Source organism: Corythoichthys intestinalis, chromosome 15, assembly GCF_030265065.1.
Source record: "Corythoichthys intestinalis isolate RoL2023-P3 chromosome 15, ASM3026506v1, whole genome shotgun sequence".
NCBI classification, from domain to species: Eukaryota; Metazoa; Chordata; class Actinopteri; order Syngnathiformes; family Syngnathidae; genus Corythoichthys; species Corythoichthys intestinalis.
This window is the reverse complement of record NC_080409.1, coordinates 35,156,409-35,175,727: the sequence shown is the minus strand read 5'-3', so window position 1 is coordinate 35,175,727 and position 19,319 is coordinate 35,156,409. Positions and strand designations below refer to the sequence as shown.

The 19,319-nt window shown below is 37.3% G+C and overlaps 2 protein-coding genes across 3 annotated transcripts in view; both read left to right on the top strand.

Moving 5' to 3' along the window:
- Positions 1-10,571, top strand: part of trim9 (tripartite motif containing 9) — a 39,154-nt gene extending 28,583 nt beyond the window's left edge. Inside the window, exons 8-11 of one of the 2 annotated variants that reach the window (XM_057859648.1) lie at positions 1,915-1,944; positions 3,974-4,277; positions 6,435-6,597; positions 8,557-10,571. In XM_057859648.1, the coding sequence (XP_057715631.1) occupies positions 1,915-1,944; positions 3,974-4,277; positions 6,435-6,597; positions 8,557-8,634 (575 nt within the window). In that variant the 3' untranslated portion in view covers positions 8,635-10,571. The remainder of the gene's footprint in view (positions 1-1,914; positions 1,945-3,973; positions 4,278-6,434; positions 6,598-8,556) is intronic. The other variant, XM_057859649.1, reaches the window with a different exon arrangement.
- A 2,564-nt stretch (positions 10,572-13,135) lies between these two features.
- Positions 13,136-19,319, top strand: part of LOC130931358 (glycogen phosphorylase, liver form) — a 28,184-nt gene continuing 22,000 nt past the window's right edge. Inside the window, exons 1-3 of the mRNA XM_057860093.1 lie at positions 13,136-13,514; positions 15,712-15,892; positions 18,634-18,737. Of these exons, the coding sequence (XP_057716076.1) occupies positions 13,272-13,514; positions 15,712-15,892; positions 18,634-18,737 (528 nt within the window). The 5' untranslated portion in view covers positions 13,136-13,271. The remainder of the gene's footprint in view (positions 13,515-15,711; positions 15,893-18,633; positions 18,738-19,319) is intronic.

Below are 19,319 nucleotides of genomic sequence, written 5' to 3'. Positions count from 1 at the left end.
ATGCAAACAATGACTGAAGAGGGAAAAATAAGCAAGTGAACCCTGTGCCTAAGGAGACTTAAAGAGCAATTGAAACCAATTTTTACCAAACAATTGAAGTCAGGTGTGTGCTCAATCACTGATGAGTGGTTCAAAGCTGCCATGTAATGCCCACTATGAAACACATACCTGGTAAGAAATGTCTTGATGAGAAGCATTGTCTGATTTGCATCATGGCTCGGTCAAAAGAGCTGTCTGAAGACCTGCGATTAAGGATTGTTGATTTGAATGAAGCTGTGAAAGGATACACAACCATTTAAAAGTGTGGATGTTCATCAATCGACAGTCAGAGAAGTTGTCTACAAATGGAGGGAGTTTGGGACTGTTGCTTCTCTCCCCAGGAGTGGCTGTCCACCAAATATGACGCCAAGAGTTCAGCGCAGAACACTCAGAGAGGTAAAAAAGAACCACAGAGTGTCTGCTAAAGACTTAGAGAAATTACTGGCACAGTCTAATATCTCTGTGCACACATCAACTTTCTGTAAAACTATGGCCAAGAATGGTGTTCATGTGACGCCACAGAGGAAGCCAACGCTGTCTAAAAAAACCCATTGTTGCTCGTCTAATGTTTGCAAAAAGGCACTTGGACAATCCAAAGAAGTTTTGGCAAAATATTTTGTGGACTAATGAAACCAAAGTTGAACTGTTTGTGAATAACACACGTCATGTGTGGAGGAAAAATGGAACAGCTCACCAACACCTCATCCCCACCGTGAAGCATGATTGAGGGAGCATCATGATTTGGGGCTGTTTTGCTGCCTCAGAGCCTGGACAACTTGCAGTCATTAATGGAAGAATGAATTCAAAAGTTTATCAGGATGTTTTGCAGGAAAACCTGAGGCCGTCTGTCAGACAGTTGAAGGTTAAAAGAGGATGGATGCCGAAACAAGACAATGATACAAAACACAGAAGTAAATCAACTTCAGAATGGTTTCATAAGAACAAAATACACATTCTGGAGTGGCCAAGTCAAAGTCCAGACTTGAACCCTATTGAGATGCTGTGGCATGACCTAAAGGCAGTGATTCATGCCAGACATCTCAGGAATCTGACTGAACTTCAGCAGTTTTGTAGAGAAGAATTAGTCCTGATCGATGTACCAGACTGATCTGCAGCTACAGGAAGCGTCTGGTTGCTGCCAAAGACGGGGCCACAAAATATTAAATGTGATGGTTCACTTACTTATTTTTCCCTCCTTCTTTCAGTGTTTGCATACTATCTTCATTAAAATATGGAAACCTATAAATGTTTGGGTGGTTTTAGTTAAAGCAGACACTATTTTTTCATCTGTGTGATTTTGACAAAGTTCACATCACATTTGACAGTGATTTTATGCAGAAGTGTGAGAAAATCCAAAAGGTTCAGATACTTTTTCATACCACTGTATTTGTTATTCGTTTAAAGACATTGTTGGCCTCAAAATTGTCCAAATACTTTTTTAAGTCTTCAAAGTATTTTTTGGAATTTGTTTGTACGTACATTTTTTTTAATTTAAAAAAAAAAAAAAAAACAACAATAAAAAAATTTGTGCCATCAACCATTTTAAAACCGTGATTAATCGAATGCTTTCCATAGTTAACTTGCGATTAATTGCAAATTAATCGCTTTATTTCTATTTTAAATGCACATAAGATTATATGCTTTAAGTTTAAAATACAAGTGCAAGTGATAAAAACATGTTTTTTCTACCTTATATATCAAATGAGCTTTTATATGTGATGCCAAGCATAAAAATAGAAGCGCTCTGGCTTGACGAGCTTGCTTTCATCGGCTCTAAGAAAACAAAAACAAACACGAAGTGTTCCTGCCGTGTTTGATTGGGTTTTGTTTTGCTAAAGCTGCTTCCGTGCTCTTTCCTTTCTCTCCGCCTTCCAGCTGGACTCCCTCCGTGTGATATGCAATCAGGTAAGCAAGCTCACCCGCTTTGTTGTTGCTGACTTTGGTGCGCACGTTCTTAAGAAGCACACGCACGTCGCCGCTGCTTATATCTTATGAGAAAACCTCCAAAAAATTAACCAATTATTCAATCAGATATTAACTCATTAGCTTCTGTGGACGGCAATAGATGTCCAATCCATTTGGACTGGGATGACTGATCAGATGATAGCTGCCAGTCCCTCACAGTTCAAATGAAGTGGACGTCTTTCGCCGTCAATGGCGATTTAACATGCCAGCCATCCCAGTTAAAATGGATTTGATGTCTATCAATCAGTGGAAGTGAATGAGTAAATTGTACTTTCTGTATTATCCTTATTATTTTTTAATGTTTTTTTTTGGTTTTTTTAATTGAGAAAAATGGTAAATATTTGTTTTTATTTTTAATTTTTCCTTCTTATTTGAGAAAAAGTTCATTACTTTTAACTTTTCTTAAAAAAAGTATGTATTTTCTTTTTTCTTTTTTTTTTGATTCATAATTTTTTTTTAAATAAAGGAAGCACTAGTTTGCTGCTTCAGGCTAAAGAATGAGACCAATACTGGCTAACTCCTTATCTACAGGCAAGTCCGCAATGGATAATCAGCTCTGATACAAAAAATAAATAAAAATGCGGCGCTGAGGATTGATGTGTATACATTCCTAGAATATACCTACCAAATTTCATTTTGATCCATCCAGGAATAGCTAAAAAAATGATTGTGTACACACCCCCAACATGAGCAGTGTAGAAAGGAAAAAAGTGAACTACAGTGATCCCTCGTTACTTTGCGCTTCAAACTTCACGCCATCAGTCCATCGCAGATTTTTTTTTCAATAAAAAAAAAAAAAAAAAAAAAAAGAATGAATAAATACAGATGAGCCGTCCAGAGCCGATCATGTAGTCTCGCTCTCCCTCCTGGTGCTCTTTGTTGGTCAGACAGTGCACTGGAGTTGCTTATTAAAATTAACGATGATTGACAGACGTTTAATGTTTGAGCTTGCCACAGGTGCTTGAAAGCCGAAGCTTCATAATACCACATGCGTCAATCATCGTTTAACTTGTTAAACAGTTGCTGTGGCAACTTATTGCGTGTAAGTGAGCAGCTTAAGCATTTTTAAAAAACTTTTCAATGCTAAATCTGTTTGAATACATTGAACACATACAAAAACGAAAAAAAATTGGGGAGGGGGTGGGGGGCGCTTGCTTGGCACGGCCAGAATGTTCTCCCTGTATTTTTCAAACACTGAGAGAAAAGTCTGGGACCCAGGCCATTAACGGCCTCTCGAGCAAGTACATAATCAATCGACAAATCAGATTCGTTTATTTGCGTGACGTGTTCTTCACGAGCAACGTCACTCTTGCGCGTCGGAAGTCGTCTCCACAACAACACAGATGGTGAACAGGAGAGCCGAGAATATGTTCCAATCCACGGTAAAATCAGTTTTAAATTACCAAAAACACATCGACATGAGTCATTGACAACAGTCTGTCTCGCGCTAGCCATGTTGAATAAACTCCGCTCTCCTCGTATGTTTACTTCCGCGCGCAAGTCCCTCGTCCTGCCCTCGTCGTTTTACTAACGTCACGTCTGCCCGTCGCTGATTGGTCCACTCCGCTGTCTGTTTGCTGTGGCTTGCTCCGCCCTGGAAATTGTATCCGCTGAATGGTGGCCAGACTCAATAGCTGGAACAGCGGTGAGTCTGGTGTACCAGGCAAGGGGGGCGCCACTTCGCAGTTTTTCGAGGCAGGTTCTGGTCCCCATTGACCGCGAAAAACGAGGGATCACTGTAATCGCAAATACTCTCTTTTTCTGATTTATACGTATTTACATTTTTCAATTCAAAAACAAAAATATTTAACTCATTGGCTGCTGTTGACGGTGATAGACAAACGAGTTATCTTTTGCCTCGAGAGAAAAAATTGAATCCAATTATACTGTAGTAGACCGGTGATGATTTGATGTTGGGGCCCATTCTATCCAATCTCTCTCCTCCCGGTTTTGCATCGCGTGGGCGCAGTGGCCTGGTTCACCTTCGACACAGCGTCAGCGCATCCAGACATCATCTTGTCCAACGACAACCTGACAGTGACCTGCAACAGCTACGATGACCGCGTGGCCCTGGGTGGTGCCGCTTTCTCGCGCGGCCTCCACTATTGGGAGATGACGCTGGACCGCTACGACAACCACCCCGACCCCGCCTTTGGGGTGGCGCGTGCCGACGTCTTGAAAGACGTCATGCTGGGCAAGGACGACAAGGCCTGGGCCGTGTATGTGGACAACAACCGTTCCTGGTTCATGCACAACAACTCGCACACCAACAGGTAACGTTTCTTTTGCTAACTACATGCAACTACATGATGCATGGACAACGAAATGCGCACGTGGCCAGTATGTTAACGTAACATAGCTATTAAGAGTTATTCAGATAACCGCAGCATAAAGGATATGCTAACATGTTTACCAAACCATCAGTGTCACTCCAAAACACCAAAATAATATGTGAAATGATATAATAATGTATTAAACATTTCACACATAAGCCGCTCCAGCGTATAAGTTGCACCCCCAGCCAAACTATGAAAAAAACTGATTTATAGTCCGAAAAATACGGTATACAGTATTTGGGATGATGTGGTCAAAGGTCACGGGTCAGAATTTTGCAAGGTGAGATGATGAGAATTTTTTTTAAGGGGAGTATCCACTCTACCAAATATGACGACGCTTTCAATTTTCAAATCTTTATGTATATATGGTTTTTTTTTTGTAAATTGAAACAAAAACGGAAAATGAAATAACAGTAAATACGGTATGGTCTTTTCATTAGTTTTTTTTTTTTTTTTAATTTAACTGATATTAAATAAAAAAAAAAAAAAACAGTAAATATTTTATTTTTAGCTGTTAAATTTAATAATAAAAAAGGTAAATGTGATCCCTTTTTACTTTTTTAGATTTCATTTTATATTTTAAAAAAAAAATATATATATATATATATATATATATATATATATATATATACATATATATATATATATATATATATACACTCACCGGCCACTTTATTAGGTACACCTGTCCAACTGCTCGTTAACACTTAATTTCTAATCAGCCAATCACATGGCGGCAACTCATTGCATTTAGGCGTGTAGACATGGTTTAAGACAATCTCCTGCAGTTCAAACCGAGCTTCAGGATTGGGAAGAAAGGTGATTTGAGTGACTTTGAACGTGGCATGGTTGTTGGTGCCAGAAGGGCTGGTCTAAGTATTTCAGAAACTGCTGATCTACTGGGATTTTCACGCACAACCATCTCTAGGGTTTACAGAGAATGGTCCGAAAAAGAAAAAATATCCAGTGAGCGGCAGTTCTGTGGGCGGAAATGCCTTGTTGATGCCAGAGGTCAGAGGAGAATGGCCAGACTGGTTCGAGCTGATAGAAAGGCAACAGTGACTCAAATAACCACCCGTTACAACCAAGGTAGGCAGAAGAGCATCTCTGAATGCGCAGTATGTCGAACTTTGAGGCAGATGGGCTACAGCAGCAGAAGACCACGCCGGGTGCCACTCCTTTCAGCTAAGAACAGGAAACTGAGGCTACAATTTGCACAAGCTCATCGAAATTGGACAATAGAAGATTGGAAAAACGTTGCCTGGTCTGATGAGTCTCAATTTCTGTTGCGACATTCGGATGGTAGGGTCAGAATTTGGCGTCAACAACATGAACGCATGGATCCATCCTGCCTTGTATCAACGGTTCAGGCTGGTGGTGGTGGTGTCATGGTGTGGGGAATATTTTCTTGGCACTCTTTGGGCCCCTTGGTACCAATTGAGCATCGTTGGAACGCCACAGCCTACCTGAGTATTGTTGCTGACCATGTCCATCCCTTTATGACCACAATGTACCCAACTTCTGATGGCCACTTTCAGCAGGATAATGCGCCATTTCATAAAGCTGGAATCATCTCAGACTGGTTTCTTGAACATGACAATGAGTTCACTGTACTTAAATGGCCTCCACAGTCACCAGATCTCAATCCAATAGAGCATCTTTGGGATGTGGTGGAACGGGAGATTTGCATCATGGATGTGCAGCCGACAAATCTGCACCAACTGTGTGATGCCATCATGTCAATATGGACCAAACTGTCTGAGGAATGCTTCCAGCACCTTGTTGAATCTATGCCACGAAGAATTGAGGCAGTTCTAAAGGCAAATTAGGAAAATAACTTCAGAGTGTTGTTGGGAGTCATTACCAAAGCGTATTTCTGTTTTTATTTATTTTAATTTTATTAATTTTGTTTTATTAACATTTTATTAATTTACCATTTTACATACAGAATATGGACATCACATATTTTGGCCTACATTAAGCCAAAATATGATATCCATGAATGTGGATGCCAGGCCTTTAAGGGATTTTAATTTTTTAATTACCCAAAATAACCCATTAACTTAGCAGGTGCCTATTTTTGTGTGGGTGCAGGACGGACGGCGGCATTGGCAAAGGCTCCACTGTCGGTGTGCTGCTGGACTTGACGCGCGGGATCCTCATCTTCCTCATCAACGACGAGCAGCAGGGCCCTGTGGCTTTCGAGGGTCTGGAAGGCACTTTCTATCCCGCTGTCAGCCTCAATCGCAATGTGCAGGTAGGATTTTACCAATATTTTTGGAAAAGTACACACTTAATACATACAAATGAACTACGTAATACATAATGATTTCTTAAATCATTCTAGGAAACATGAATGACCGAATTATTCCTATGATTTGCCAGTTTTTATTGATCATCACAAAATTTACTGAATTATTATTCCGTTGTTTAAAAAATATTTCCAAGTTGAAACTATTGTTAATAAGTACAGTTACTATACATACAATTATTCAACTTTTATAGATTTTAAATGGTATATATGGTATGATATGGATTATTACAAAAAAAGATCATTTATATACTTAAATGTTTAAGAATATTTACTTAGTTATTTTGAAGTTCATATACCCTACAGTCCCTGACAAAAGTGACTTCCATGGGCTTCGACAAGGATTCATACAATTTATTGATGAAGTCATCAGGAACATCAGAGAAGGCAGTCTTGCATGCCTCCCAGAGTTCATCAACATTCTTGGGTTTCATCTTCCATGCTTCCTTTTTCATCCTACCCAAGACATGCTCAATGATGTTCATGTCTGGTGACTGGGCTGGTCAGTCCTGGAGGATCTTGATCTTCTTTGCCTTGAGGAACTTTGAGGTAGAGATTGAAGTATGCGATGGAGCACCATCCTGCTGCAGAATTTGTCCTTTTTAATGGTTAGGAATGTAAGAGGCAGCTAAGATTTGTTGATATTTCCGACTATTTATCTCTCAGGGTGCAGACAATTAAAAATTGTGGTGCATTTGCCAAGGCCCACAGCCTGTGAAAAGGATGGACACTGGAAAAGTGGCAAAAGGTGGATTTTTCAGATGAATCTTCCATTGAATTACACCACAGTCGCCCCAAATATTGCAGGAGATACTAGAGCCCGCATTGATCCGAGATTCGCTCAGAAAACAGTGAAGTTTGGTGGTTACATCATTACCAAAATCATGGTCTGGGGTTACATCCATTATGGGGGTGTGCGAGAGATCTGCAGGGTGAAAGGCAACAGAAATAGTCTGAAATATCAACGAATCTTAGCTGCCTCTTACATTCCTAACATAAAAAGGGACAAATTCTGCAGCAGGATGGTGCTCCATCGCATACTTCAATCGCTACCTCAAAGTTCCTCAAGGCAAAGAAGATCAAAATTTTAAATTTGGGTCTCACAGCACCACTACTTAATTCGCTTATGTTATGTAACATATCTTTGTATTTGTACTACATTTTTGTTCAATTTTCACACTACTTTCTGGAGGCGATAAAACTTTTGTCTTGCCAAAATTTGACTTTTATGTCTTCATTAAATGATAAATCTTTCTTCAGTGAAACAAATACATTTTACGGGGTCGGCGAAAACGAAAAATTCTGAATCCTGCCTCCAAAGTGGAAGAATCCGATTGCGGGGGATTGAGCAGGGCTTGCTCCGCATGCATATCAAAGCCTCCCGCGGCGTGAGACCGCGCCGATAACGTCTCACGTCAGCAATGTACACGTCACATTGGGTGTGCGCAGCTGTGCTACTAAACATTAAAAACAGCAAATATGGCGGAATGTCGGCTTTAATTTACAGTTTTAATAATATTTTTGAAATAAATATGTTGAATGTTTCCATTTTTGTGCCTTTTTGAACAAAAGAAAAATGCCATTGCTTCGAGTGGGCGGGCATATTTTTTTCCGGGTTGAGGAGCTTGGTGGGGTCAAAGTACATCATTCGCTGTCACCTTGTAAATCTGCACTGCCCCCTAGAGCCTGTCATGAATACTACATCGTTTTCATGCGGAATTGTGACATTGTTCGAATGGAGACGGGCCCATATAAATGCAAATTTTAAATTTTTCGTATTCTCGGAGAGTCACCATGTAAACGGCCCATTTAAATTTAGGCCTTTGAAATTCTGCTTTGTTTTTTTAAATGGAGCAACGGCGTCCTCTGCAGGCCTTATTGAGCATGCCCCTTTTTTTCCAACAGGTGACGCTGCACACAGGCTTGCCCATCCCGGATTTCTACACTCCAGGAGAGGTGGATCCGGCAGCTCACATGTGCTAAATGCCTCTCCTCCTCACGACTCCCACCCCTGTTCATTTGGGAAAACGAAGCAAGAAAGGGAAACTATGGACTCCTAAAGATTACGCTTTTGTTCCTGTACTCGTCATGTTTTCGGCGCTTCTCGTTGCTTTTTTGTGATGACCCAAAAAAATCGGCTTTTTGTACTTGATATCGCAAAGAGTGTACAAGTTGTTGCTGTTTTGGATTGGATGTCTAGGTGTATTGAACAGAGGAGTCTATTTAGTTGCTTTTTATTTAGTGTGGGGGATTCAAATGGGGGGATAGCATTTTTTTTTCTCCCAGGGAAGCACTGAATGAATAATTTAATCTTGATCTATACATTGATCGTTTCAGCAATGTTTACATTCAAATCGAAGGAAACACAAAGCATCAATTAACATGTTCATCTTTTAGATCTGACGTTTTGTTCAAAAGAATGATTTTCATTCAAATGTCTGATATGTTTCAGTGACAAAATTGCTTTTCCCTCCCAGTGCTTTAGATGAAATGGAACTGATTTTGTTCAATGTGTACGTATCATGTTAAACTGTTCGATTTCCCTTAATTCGAATAGAATTGTGGCAGATTTCTTAATATCGGCAAATATCGTATCGCTTTCCAAAGAAACGATATCGTATCATCATAAAACTGATGATATACACTTTCAAAAATAGTGGACACGAGGATAAGAAATGTGAGTGTTTGGTGGTAAACTAAACAGGAAATGGAGCTCTAAATTTTTCTGCCAGAAAAGTGCCACTTGTTTGTTCAAAAAAATTTAGCCTTAACATATACTTCCAAAAATTTCAGCATTGGTGTCTTGCAAGAAAATGAAGTGAAAATTATCCTGCCAGAAAATTGAGTTCTAAATTGTACTGCCAGACAAATTAAGTGAAATTCATCCATCCAGAATACGAAGCTCTAACTTTCTTTCATCTGACTTTAGATGTTTAGCGGCTATGTTTATTAAAACTCTCTCCAAGCCATTGCAGAAGACCTAGACTTCCCATACCTGCCTGAATCCTTGAATTGACAGATGTGTTGCATCTGACTCATTCATGCATAAGGTGCTATATCCTGCTATACACTGCTGTTCCACTTGCTGCTACTTACAAAGCTTAGTTATAAAAACTATAAGATATATTTATATTAAGATTATATTTGTACAGTATTAACTCATTGGCTGCCATTGGCCTCCCATTCCTAAAAGATTGGATGTCTACCGTCGTCAATGGCCGCCAGTGACGGGATATTATCACCGGGTGTTTATTTCGTTTCCGTGACAACAGCATGGTGTTTTTAATTGAAAAAAATAATAGCTTACTAGCAGATGATTTATTGGTCTAGCGCAGCTTTTTCATAATTATTATGCGCAGTCGCTGGGCGACATTAGCCATATATGGTATAAAGTATACATACAGTCTATTGAAATGTACATGCGTGGGATAATTTCTGTTCTTCTAATTTAACACCATGATATGGTTGTTTATGTGTCCTCTATTACTGGATGACTGCAATATTATTATGATGATGATTTGAGCCTACTATGAGCCTGTGATTTTGTGTGTATGTGAATATTCAATAAATGGTAATGCTGAAGACCATAGACGGAGTTTGACTTTTGGGGCAGGGAGGGCACAACATGTTGATGACCCCGAAACGTAGTGTCAGCAATAAAATTAACTTACAAGAATATTTATAATCATAAGTTGACAATGAGTGTTTTTTGTTTCCCATCATTCTTGAGGGGAATTCTAAATCAGGCTGCTTAGGCAATACTTTTCGCCAAGATTGTCATGCATTGAATATGGTACGCCCGCCGGTGTCGTGCCAATGTAGTTACCCCAGTCAAAAATTGTATCCCCTGGGCGGAGCCATATGGAGGTAGATTTGTGTCTTTATTATTCAACCGAAAAAATGTCGCTTCAATAAAAAAAAATGTGTTTGAATGCAAAAATAAATTTGAAACTCAAAAAACTCAACAAAAAAATGCACGTGAAAGCTATTTTTCTTTGATTTTTTTTTTTTTAATTGAAGTCTTTTTGATTGAAGCAACTTTTTTGATTGAAGTAATGTTGATGTGTTTTTGGGCCACATTTTGGCTAGGACATTTGTGTCTATATTATTCAATGAAAAAATAAGTTGCCTCAAAAAAATATAGATTTTAAAAAAGAAAATCACTTCAATCAAAAAAAAGAAAAATTTCAATCATAGAAAAAGTTTTTGAATACGAAAAAACATTTGAGATTGAAAAATTTGCATTTGAGCACTTAATTTTTCATTGAAAAAGTTTTCTTTGATTGAAGCAATCCTTTTTGTGTTTGGGCCATATTATGATTAGGACATTTGTGTCTAAATCATTCAATCCTCCCAAAATGTTGCTTCAATCAAAAAAAATATTTTCGGTCAAAGAAAAAAAATCATTTTTGAAAACTTTTTTTTTTTTTTTTTTAAATTATATGCAAAGCAAATGACCATATAAGGTGCTCGAAAAATAATTTTGACCCATTATAAAATTATATTTTTTTGTTCATTTCATTCATTTTTGTTGCAGTTTTATTGCTTTTGAACTTTTTTATATATATAGGAAAGTCAATTACATGCAATGACACTTTTCAGACACCGGGGGGGGGCCCACCGGCCCCCACATAAAATCCGCTTATGCTGATGACGCAAGGGCATATGTTTGGTCTCAACATTGGCAGGGACGATATAACAGCATAACCTGCATGTACACTTTTTGCCGGGGACAGGACATTTATAAAACCAAACAGACTGGGTGAACAGTGGTCAGGGCTACATTTCTCACCAGTATGAACCTATATGAACCTAAATGATCAATGCAAAATAAATTTGTATTGACTTATACTAACTATCATGTGTATTGGTTCAGTTGACACACCATTCGATTCAAACCTTGGTTTTTAAAAACTACTAAAGAAACATTTTGAAAACTTCCAGAATAAGTGTCTGGATTTTATAAGCAAATTTAAATAGCAATATTTCAACACAAATTATATTAACATACACAAGAAATACAAATGTATTAATCATCAATTAAATATCTTTAAGGGAGTAATCCTTAGTTCACTACATTTCTTACAATTTAATTACCTTTAACAGTAGAAAACATGCAAGAAGATATTTCTCAACACAGCTTCCTCCTCGAGTTCGAGAAATTCCATAGCAAAATTAGTGGTGTGTTCCCGACCTCCACAACATTGACGTCTTTTTACATTGCTTACAGTGGCTGCTGCTGGCGGAAAAAAACTTCTAATATCCCTCGTTTTCGAAGGGGCAGAGGAGGCGGCATGTTGTATTTCTATCGGGCTGTGAATGCATGTGTGTGTGTGGGAGGGGTCAAGTCATCAGCCAATCAAACGTGCGTTTGAGGGGAAAAAATGGACTTGCACATTCAGCAAGTGAAAATGGGTCAATGTAAGTCTGAACCTAATGAAAGTACTGTAGTTCACTTCGTAATGATCGGGTCAGTGTTATCCTTACAACATATGGGAAGACAGTCTAAATGACCTAAATAACCTAAAACCCCAAATAAGGTTGCTTAAAAGTTGGTGGGGACAATTTCAGCATCCTGAAAAGTTGGCAGTGTGATGTCTCTACCGTTCCAATGCAAACCTATGCCCTTGCTGATGAGATATTTAGATATTTAGATTTATTAGACAGCCGTCCAGTCCTGCATTCTGATTGGTCCAATTGATTTACACGAAGTCCAAAGGCGAATTTTGATTGGATGAGTGCCGACGGTGACAAAAATAAGTGATAGTTTCTGTCAAAACGTCAAGCAATTGCCTATTCAATAGTATCTTGTTCATTTTTCAGTTATATAATCCGTAATCTTTGGCGTTAATCAATTTGGGCTAAAAGACAATGCAAGGAAGCGAAGTCAGGAAAAAAGAAGTCAGCGATTGGATTGGCCAAAAGTGGACTCCGTGAAATATGATTGGCTGAAAGTGGTGCAGGAAAAAGTTGGAAGAAACGTACATAGACATCACATTAATAGAAGCTAGATGTCTAATGAGAGCTGTGAGCCAACCAAAACGGCCGTTATCATTCGTCGTCCATCCATGTCAGTAACATTCGATATTTAAAAAAAACAAAAAAGAAAGAAAAGAAAAACAGTCAATTGAGCGTGTTGTTTGAAATAAACATTTCTCAATTTTCGGCCGATTTTCAAACGGCCTGATTTTTCCCGTGAGAGAAAAAAATAATAATTGTAATTTGTTCAACATCCAGTCTGAATCATAGTCCCGTTAACGCGCTTCTTTGTAAACCAAAACCTTTGCAAATCTGTCAAGATTTCGTCAAGTTAATAGTATTTTACTTCAAGAAATCATTTACCTTAGGTTTCATGTAGACCACCAGAGATGGTACTGCTCCAAGAGGGCCGCCGGTTACTAACGCTATTCTGCTCGCATCTAGCTAACTATGCGAGATATATGGAAACGTGACTTTTGCAGCGACTTCATCAAAGTTCCACACCTCGCCCCTCCCACCCAAATGACGACTGACTTCCTCCTGCTCACCTCCGGAGCTCCACTCGCCAGTCACCGAGTGATAGCAGAGCGACAGCCCGGACTCAGAAAGATTCTCGGCGTACACAGGAAGTTGAAGGAGACATGGCCAAACCTCTGAGCGACCAGGAGAAGCGCAAGCAGATCAGCATCCGCGGTATCGTCGGCGTCGAGAATGTGGCCGAGCTGAAGAAGGGCTTCAACCGACACCTGCACTTCACCCTTGTCAAGGACCGAAACATCGCCACGCCGCGGGACTACTACTCCGCCCTGGCGCACACCGTCCGCGACCATCTGGTGGGTCGCTGGATCCGGACACAACAGTTCTACTACGAGGCCGACCCCAAGGTACACGCAATAAAGTTGGGGCAGTTAAAAAAAAAAAAAAAAAAAAAAAAAACTCATTAGGTAACCATTAGCTACACCTGGTGCAGTTTATGATAAACCACTTAACTAGATATGACATCTCTTTAAATCAAGAAAAATAAAGTGGAAAAATAACGTAAACGCAACGTCTTATAGTATTTTTATCATTAATATATTTTTCTGCCATTGACGGCTATAGACGTCCAATGTATTTGAGCTGTCAGACGGCTATAGACGTCCAATGTATTTGAGCTGTCAGGCATAAGCGGAGTTTAGGGGGGGGGGCAGAGAAAAGGGTCATTGCATGTAATTGACTTTGATATATATACGGTATGTGTAAAAGTTGTAAAGCAAGAAAACAAACAACAAAAATGAATGAAATGAACAAAAAAAGATTTTTATAACGGGTCTAAATTATATTTCGAACAGATCATGTTACTAGCACCTTAGACATTAATTTGCTTTGCACATCATTGTCAACAACAAAAAATGGGGAGGGCAATTTTATTTTTTATAAATTATTTTTTTCTTTGATTGAAAAATATTTTTTTTATGATTGAAGCAACTTTTTGGGGGATTGAATGATTTAGACACAAATGCCCTACCCATAATATGGCCCAAACACAAAAAGAATTTTTGAGTTTCAAATATTTTTTTCGCATTCAAAAACTTTTTTTCGATGATTAAAATTGTTCCTCTTTTGAATTTTTATTTTTATTTTTGTATGAAACAACTTTTTTTTTTGGATTGATTAATAATGACACAAATGTCCTAACCAAAATGTGACCCACACGCAAAACAATAATAAAAAAAAATGGACTTCTATAAAAAAAAAAAAAAAAATCTAAAAAAAATAGCTTTCAAATGCATTTTTTTGAATTTCAAATTTATTTTTGCATTCCAACACATTTTTTTGTTTGAACTGACTTTTTTTTTAAATTGAAAATATATATTTTGATTGAAGCAACTTTTTTTTGAGTGAAGCAACTTTTTTTTTGATCGAATCATAAAGACACAAATCTACCTCCATAAGGCTCTGCCCAGGGGCTACAATTTTTGACTGAGGTAACTACATTGGCATGACACCGGCGGGCGTACCATATTCAATTGATGATGATCTTGGTGAAAAAGTATAGCTGTCCTGCCAGCAGCCTGATTTAGTATTCCCCTCAAGAATGATGGGGAAACAAAAAAACGCTCATTTTCAACTTATTATGATAAATATTCTTGTAAGTTAATTTTATTGCTGACACTGCGTTTCGGGGTCATCAACATGTTGTGCCCCCCGCCCCAAAAGTCAAACTCCGCCTATGCTGTCAGGGCTGACAGGTTCTCTTTCAATGGCAGCCAATGAGTTAATTACGATTATTTATGTCATTCAATTAATAAGTTGGAGGGAGTGGTGGTATAAATACAAAGGTTTTTTTATGTAAAATTGTTTATTATTGCAGTATTTTTTATTTGTGTTATCTATGATGAAGCAATTAACCAATTGTCTGAAACCAATAAGTACATTTAATTATTTGTTTCATTAAAAGCACTGGCTATTTTTCATTTATTTTGACCATGCATTCAATATAATCACTAAATATTTAATATTTTAAATCAATATGCTCATTTATAAAAGAAATTAATGAAGTTAAAAATGGTTTATTTGAATGATAAAATCTGATTAGCTATACTGAAATTCACTATATTCAGTCAAATCATAATTAAAACCTACATTAAAAGTAATGATCATCATCACAAATAGCTATTATTAATTTGCGAAATATTTTTGGTGAATAAATACTTAACATTCAGATCCACTGTACAGTATAAGGAAAATTGTGTATTTTATGAATACATTTATAATAGCTCAATTAATTAAACATGCAGTATTTACTAAAAATGAAAAATTGCTTGTTCAAATTCTGATTCATTTTTATCATTCATTCAATTTAAAATTTGATTTGATTATTGAATGAAATAAATGGATAAAAATCCATGTGGAAAGAGTTTAAATTGTTCACAGAATAATTAATTGACATTTGTATAGATTGATATGTTATGTTTTAATAAATCGAAATATAATAAATATCTCCATGCATTTGCTCAAATTTAAAATGAATCATTCGAATCCCCTTCCTTTGGTTGCGTTTGGAGATGTTGACTTCCTCTTGTCCGTGTGCATTTGCAGCGAGTTTACTACCTCTCTCTGGAGTTCTACATGGGCCGCACACTGCAGAACACCATGATCAACCTGGGTCTGCAAAACGCCTGCGATGAAGCCATCTACCAACTGGGCCTGGACATGGAGGAGCTTGAGGAGGTGGAGGAGGATGCAGGCCTGGGCAACGGAGGACTGGGCAGACTTGCAGGTAAATAGAATAAGCGAGACACTTCCATAATTCACACTGATGGTGATAGACGTCCAATCCATTTGAACTGCGAGCCTATGATCGCTGCCAGCCTTCCCTGTGCAAATGGATTAGACGTCTACCGCTGTCAGTGGTAGCCAATGAGCTAAATCAAACTTTTTATGAGTTTAAAATTACATTTTTAAATTTACTGTTAAAAAATGTAGAAATATTTTTGTATATGCATATTCTTTATTTGTACATATTATTTACATACATAGAAATACTTCATATGTATTTCTATCTTTTTGTCTAAGCGTTTAAGATCTTTTATTTCTTTCATGTATTTTTTTTTTTCATGAGTGTGTAGATTCATTTTTAGGGGTGGGACTTTAATGTCCTAATTACAATTACCTCATTCACTTCTTTATCGGCCATTTGATTTTTGACAGATCTTTGAAGTGCCACAGAATATTGTCTTCTATGACTACACTAACACACAACTTACAAAAAGATTAAATTCCCATATTTCATCATAAAAAAGGTTTGTTAAGCAGTTAAACATCATAGACAACATTGTTTATATGTGTTTGATAGCAAACATAAGTGTTCCAAAAAACATCTTTAGTAGCTAATTGAATACTTGCAAAAGATTTAACCTGTTAAAATATATTCTAATCATGGATTGTGTTCAAATCAAGGAATCTTTTCTGTCTTTATAATAATGGAAATACTGCATCATTGTCAAACCAATCAATATTGCTTATGAAACTTGTCATATATATATATATATATATATATATATATATATATATCGAAAAACACTCAGGTGACTTGAAGTTCCGCTCTGAGACCCCCAATTTGGCCAAATTTCAAAATTGTCCTATATCCATGTCTGAGACATCATTGGAAAGTTTAAAATGTCAGTTTTCCTGGGGGAAGAAAAATGTTGAACAGGAGGGCTTTATAAAAAAAAAAAAACATTTTTTTAAACAACAAAACATTAACTGGAGGTGAGAGCACACGACAGCATAATTGAAGACGCCATGATTTTAACGAGATATTATCGCGTATTCACCTCTTTTCAATCCAAAAACTCCATGTAGACTGTATCACCGAGTGTCAAGACACAGCTGTGAATGGCCACAGCCGGACTTTTGTGGGATTTTAGGGGTGAAACATGGTAATATTACAAGGGTCGCAATGCAGAAATCGAAGACATCAAGGAGTGGTTGAGATTTTTGTTTTCATATATTTACCTTTTTAAACGTTTTTTTTTTTTTTTTTTTTTTGATCGATTATTTATCATAAAAAATATTGGGAAAAATGCGACAGTAACGATAAAAATACAATTAAGCAATAGTTATGAGTAGGGTTGTTCCGATCATGTTGTTTTGCTCCCGATCCGATCCCGATCATTTTTGTTTGAGTATCTGCCGATCCCGATATTTCCTGATCCGATTGCTTTTTTTTTGCTCCCGATTCAATTCCAATCATTCCCGATAATTTTTCCCGATCATATACATTTTGGCAATGCATTAAGAAAAAAATGAATAAAACTCGGACGAGTATGTACATTCAACATACAGTACATAAGTACTGTATTTGTTTATTATGACAATAAATCCTCAAGATGGCATTTACATTATTAACATTCTTTCTGTGAGAGGGAACCACGGATAGGAAGACTTGTGACTTTGTATATTGTGACTAAATATTGCTGTCTAGTGTATTTGTTGAGCTTTCAGTAAATGATACTGTAGCCATGCCTAAATGCATGATGGGAAGTGGAACCATGACTGTGCGTAGTGGTACTAATTGATATATCTTCTCTGCGTTGGGAAATAACATAAGGTGTTAAGAAAAACATCATTTGCTACCTTGCTTCCCTACATTGCTTCCCATGATATTTCTAATCATAGGGAGAGGGATTGTAAGGCTTTAGCCAATTAAAAAAAGGTTCCAAAGGCTGCCATAATTCACTCTACTCATTTTACGCTGCCTTTTATCTCTCTATATAGGTAAACGGCGCCATTACAGATTGAGCACGTGAATGCGTGAGTGGGTTGGGCAGCGCACGCATTAATTGCGTTTAATATTTTAACGTGATACATTTTTTTTTAAATTACCACCGTTATCGGGATAAATTTGATTACCCTACCTTAAGCCTAAACTAAAGACTCTGGATGAGTGTAACATATTATGTCTGGAACGTTAAATACAATTAGAAAACGATTTAATTAAAAAATATACTGTATATATATTAAAAAAAGGCATAGCCGATATTTTTTTTGCCGATTCCGATACTTTGAAAATGACGTGATTGGACCCGATCTATCGGGATGCCGAGACATCTCTGGTTATGAGGTTGATATCCGTGACTTTTTTACAGACACAAATTTTTTTCATTGTGACGTAATTTGTTTAAAATATGCGGGTGAATATTTTTTAAGTCGTTTTTTTTTCTTTTTTTTTCTTTTAAAGCTAAATATTAGACATTACTTAATGATTCTAAGCAAAAAATGACAGACATTTCGAATAATAAATACAATTACTTACCTTCTTTTTATGGGTAGGTTGAAATAAAAGCGGTTGCCCAAGGTCTGTAAACGGGGGTCTCCAGGGTAAAACGGACAAATTAAAAATAGATCGGGGTGCAAGAGCAGAAACTGCTTTTTCAGCCTTGTCTGTGTTTTCCGCCATATATACTTTACATATATTTGTCTTTTTTTTTGTTTGTTTCTTTGTATGCTTGATTGTAGCCTGTTTCCTGGACTCCATGGCCACCCTGGGACTGGCAGCCTATGGTTACGGGATCCGCTACGAATACGGAATCTTCAACCAGAAAATTCGAGACGGTTGGCAGGTCAGCACTACAAAGTGCAGTGCAGATCTTATCTTTTTTTGCTTTTCAATATTATGTCGAAATCGGGCACGGGGCCAAAGTAGAGTCGGTCACTTGGCTGCAAGTGATAATCATTGACAGTAACTGAGCACTCAGACGAGGGTTTCATTTTTTTTGCCCTTTTGGATTCCTGTTGTTTGCTGTTCGACCTTCCATTGCAAACATTCACTTTTGCACACAATGGAATACAATAGATATATACTCAGTCTATATAGAATCCTTATTTACACACATTTTGCACTGTGTGACTGTTATGGTTGATGGTTGAAAAGAAAAAAAAATTCTATCCTCCGCAAATATCCCAAATGACAAAAACCTTAATAAAAGCTAATATAAACTGGGAAAAAAACTAACCATTTCAAGATAAATGATAATTGATTTAAAAATTAAAAATGTCCTTAATCAAAATTGGGGGAATCAAAAAATATTTGAAAATAATTACCGTAATGGATGATACAAAGATTAAATGAATAATCCAGAAGTGTCACAAAAGAAATGAAAAATATAGAATTATTGTTTTATTAAAGGGCATAGAAAAATATT